General features: G+C 47.8%; 1 protein-coding gene across 1 annotated transcript; it reads left to right on the forward strand.

Moving 5' to 3' along the window:
* Positions 1 to 321: 321 nt before the first annotated feature.
* LOC117086467 (small ubiquitin-related modifier 3-like) lies at positions 322 to 746 on the forward strand. Its single transcript, XM_033216014.1, has one exon. It carries the CDS (start codon positions 402 to 404, stop codon positions 708 to 710), a length of 309 nt encoding a protein of 102 aa, XP_033071905.1. The 5' UTR covers positions 322 to 401; the 3' UTR covers positions 711 to 746.
* Positions 747 to 998: the final 252 nt, after the last annotated feature.

Below are 998 nucleotides of genomic sequence, written 5' to 3' on the forward strand. Positions count from 1 at the left end.
ATTTAAGGTTAATGTTGTTATGTGTGAATTTGATCCTGTATTGATGATGCTAGCTGTTTATTTTGCCCATTAGTTGATGCAGTTTCTTCATAGTGTCATTGGTCTATATATTTTGGTATGTTTTTTGCAGTGGCTGGTACTGGTTTTTCCTTTTCATATTTAGTGCTTCCTTCAGGAGCTCCTGTAAGGCAGGCATGGTGGTAACAAAATCCCTCAGTACTTGCTGGCCTGTAAAGGTTTTTATTTCTCCTTTGCTTATGAAACTTTGTTTGGCTTGATATGAAATTCTCTGTTGAAAATTCTTTTTTTAAAGGAAGTTGAGGGGAGCGGCGGGGCCGAGAGCGTGACTCCTGCTCCGCGCTGCTTCCCCCGCGCCGCTTGCCCGCGCCGCCCGCGCAGCCATGTCCGAGGAGAAGCCCAAGGAGGGTGTGAAGACAGAGAACGACCACATCAACCTGAAGGTAGCCGGGCAGGACGGCTCCGTGGTGCAGTTCAAGATCAAGAGGCACACGCCACTGAGCAAGCTGATGAAGGCGTACTGCGAGAGGCAGGGTTTGTCAATGAGACAGATTAGATTCAGGTTTGACGGGCAGCCAATTAATGAAACTGACACTCCAGCACAGCTGGAGATGGAGGACGAGGACACCATCGACGTGTTCCAGCAGCAGACAGGAGGTGCGCCGGAGAGCCCTGGCAGGCCGTGGTTCTAGAGGGCCTGTCCCCAGCTCAGGCCGTCCGTCTTTGCATTGCTGTTGAATGTTGGTCGCATGACCATGCCGACCACAAGGCGTCTGCGAAACTCGAGGACATTCACCACATGATTTTCCTCTCTCTGATGTACTCAATTGCAACTCGAAACTATATCTGCAGGGATGAATCTGTAACTTAAATTGGGCCAATCAGATTGTTCTTTTGTTCAGGTAAAATGAGTTGCAAGGTATTTTGGTTTTTTTTGTGTTTCATTTGTGTTTTTCCCCCCACCTAAAAACATTTTTTAA

Source organism: Trachypithecus francoisi, unplaced genomic scaffold (genome assembly GCF_009764315.1).
Source record: "Trachypithecus francoisi isolate TF-2019V2 unplaced genomic scaffold, Tfra_2.0 Contig00586, whole genome shotgun sequence".
Classification (NCBI taxonomy): Eukaryota; Metazoa; Chordata; class Mammalia; order Primates; family Cercopithecidae; genus Trachypithecus; species Trachypithecus francoisi.

What these genes read in the sequence shown, in the direction of transcription:
- LOC117086467 (XM_033216014.1), top strand. Translation starts at nt 402, where the DNA reads ATGTCCGAGGAGAAGCCCAAGGAGGGTGTGAAGACAGAGAACGACCAC.